At 66.6% G+C, this 2,274-nt stretch overlaps 1 protein-coding gene across 1 annotated transcript in view; it reads left to right on the top strand.

Annotated features, from left to right (window-relative positions):
• The window catches only part of NAT14 (N-acetyltransferase 14 (GCN5-related, putative)), a 3,546-nt gene extending 2,649 nt beyond the window's left edge, over positions 1-897 (top strand). The window contains exon 2 of the mRNA XM_006901823.1: positions 349-897. Within this exon, the coding sequence (XP_006901885.1) occupies positions 349-897 (549 nt within the window). The remainder of the gene's footprint in view (positions 1-348) is intronic.
• The last annotated feature ends 1,377 nt before the right edge of the window (positions 898-2,274 follow it).

Genomic DNA, 2,274 nt, shown 5'->3' with positions numbered 1-2,274 from the left:
TTATTCACACCCGCGCCCGTGCACCCACACGGTTATTCACACCCGCGCCCGTGCACCCACACGTTTCTTCACTCTCACACACAGATTAATCCATTCACTCATTGGTGCTGGGTTCATTCATTCTCCCCCCTTGCCTGGGCCTCACTCCCGTGCACCCGCAGGCCAGAACCGTCACTGGTGACCACAGCACATAGGTCCCTGGCCCTGCCGGTCCTCGTACTGCCCCTTCTCCATCATACTTTGATCCCTTCTTGCTTCTGAGCCTCTGCTAGTCCCTGGTGCCCACGCAGGCCCTGGCCCGGTGCACCGGGGAGGCCCCCCGCACTGACCGACTGCTCCTGCCCACAGGCCGGTGTGAAGGACACAGAAAACCGTGTGGCGCTGCACGCCCTGACGCGCCCGCCCGCCCTGCTCCTCCTGGCCGCGGTCAGCAGCGGCCTGCGCTTCGTGCTGGCCTCCTTCGCGCTGGCTCTCCTGCTGCCTGTCTTCCTGGCCGTGGCCGCGGTGAAGCTGGGCCTCAGGGCCCGGTGGGGCTCGCTACCTCCGCCCGGAGGCCTCGGGGGGCCATGGGTGGCCGTGCGCGGCTCTGGGGACGTGTGCGGAGTCCTGGCCTTGGAGCCAGGCACCAATGCGGGGGATGGGGCGCGGGTCACCCGCCTCTCCGTGTCCCGCTGGCACCGCCGGCGCGGGGTGGGCAGGAGGCTGCTGGCCTTTGCGGAGGCGCGGGCGCGGGCCTGGGCAGGGGGCATGGGCGAGCCGCGGGCCCGCTTGGTGGTCCCCGTGGCCGTGGCAGCCTTGGGGGTGGCGGGGATGCTGGAGGGCTGCGGGTACCAGGCCGAGGAGGGCTGGGGGTGCATGGGCTACGTGCTGGTGCGTGAATTCAGCAAAGACCTGTGACCGCCGCGCCGGGGAGGGCTCCGAACGCACCTGCTGGGTGCGGGACAGGCTTTGCCCGCACTGCCCGTGCACGCCCTGTGGGCAGGGGCGGCGAGTGCCCTCAACTCTCAAGTGGACTCTTTGAGGGAGGGGGCACCCCAGGTCAGCCCGCCCCACCCGTTGCCTCACGCTGAGAAATCCCCTCCCCCGTGCTACAGGTGTGGGAGAGATTGGGGGGCTCAGGTATGCGCCCCCCCCAGAGTGAGGCTTAACAGCGGGGACAGTCTAAATAAGGCGGCACGTTGGATTAGGTACTGGGCCGCGCACTCGCAGGACATTGTAGGTCGGCAGTTCAAACCCACCGGCTGCTCAGCGGGAAGAAATGTGCACAGCCACATTGACAGTGGCGGGAACCCGAGAGGCCCCTCTGTCCCGAGCCTCTGTCCTGCGGGGTGGGCTTCTGGTTTGAGCATGAGGTGGGGTCTGCGCCTGATGGGAGGGGAGGGGCTGCGGGGTGGGCGGGGAGGGTCGGCAGGGGGAGGGCTGTGTGCATGGGGCGGGGCCGGCAGGTCGATCTGGAAAGCCTCTCATGTGGGGGGTCCCTCCCAGCCGTCTGGTTTTTTACGCTGGGTTTGTCAATAAAGCCCTAAACCGCTCTGTGCCCGGCTCGGTGTCTGATGCCTTTTCCAGCCTGTCTCGGACCCCTGCCCCCACAGCCTCCTGTCTGGTTCCTCCCTCCCCGGCTTGACAGGAGTTGTTGGGGGGCAGGGGAGGCGATGAGCTCACGGCGGGCCCGGCCCCTGCCAGGCCTGACTCACCAGCCCCATTACCGAATTCTTTCCAGTTCGCAGCTGCCTGGTGCAGAGAGTGTGTGTGTGTGTGTGTGTGTGTGTGTGTGTGTGTGTGAAAGTGTCCATGTGTGTTAGAGAAAGGGGGTGTGGAAGAGGCAGTGGGTGTGTGAGAACGTGTGTGAGTGTGTCAGAGGGAGGATCTGTGTGAGTGTGTAAGGTGTGTGTCTGTGTATCTAACTTGCTCAGGACCATCACCCCCACTTCTCACTCCTCACCCCTTGAGGTCGTCCAAGTTCACCCGCGCCTCCCCACATGCAGACCGGGCCTCCTCCCTAATGCTGGAAGTCCTCCCTGGTGTCTGGCTGCAAGCTCTGCCTAGATGTCCCCACCGCATCCCCCACGGGGCTGGGGGTGGGAGGAGGCAGCCAGGGGCTCCCTGTGGCCACCTCCCCGCTGGCCTGCCACCCTTAGGGCCGGCCTGCCGTCTGGCCGGTCCTCCTTCTGTGTGGGTGTTTGCAGCTTGGACAACCTCCCGCCTGCCCGCCAGCCCCCCTCCTCCCCACACCCCCAGGCCGACCAGCCCCTTCCCTGCCCCCCTGCTGTCCCC

Source organism: Elephantulus edwardii, unplaced genomic scaffold, assembly GCF_000299155.1.
Source record: "Elephantulus edwardii isolate Elephantulus edwardi_28Jun2011 unplaced genomic scaffold, EleEdw1.0 scaffold00348, whole genome shotgun sequence".
Lineage (NCBI taxonomy): Eukaryota > Metazoa > Chordata > Mammalia > Macroscelidea > Macroscelididae > Elephantulus > Elephantulus edwardii.
The sequence above is the reverse complement of the archived record's forward strand: the minus strand, read 5'-3'. Positions and strand labels throughout refer to the sequence as shown.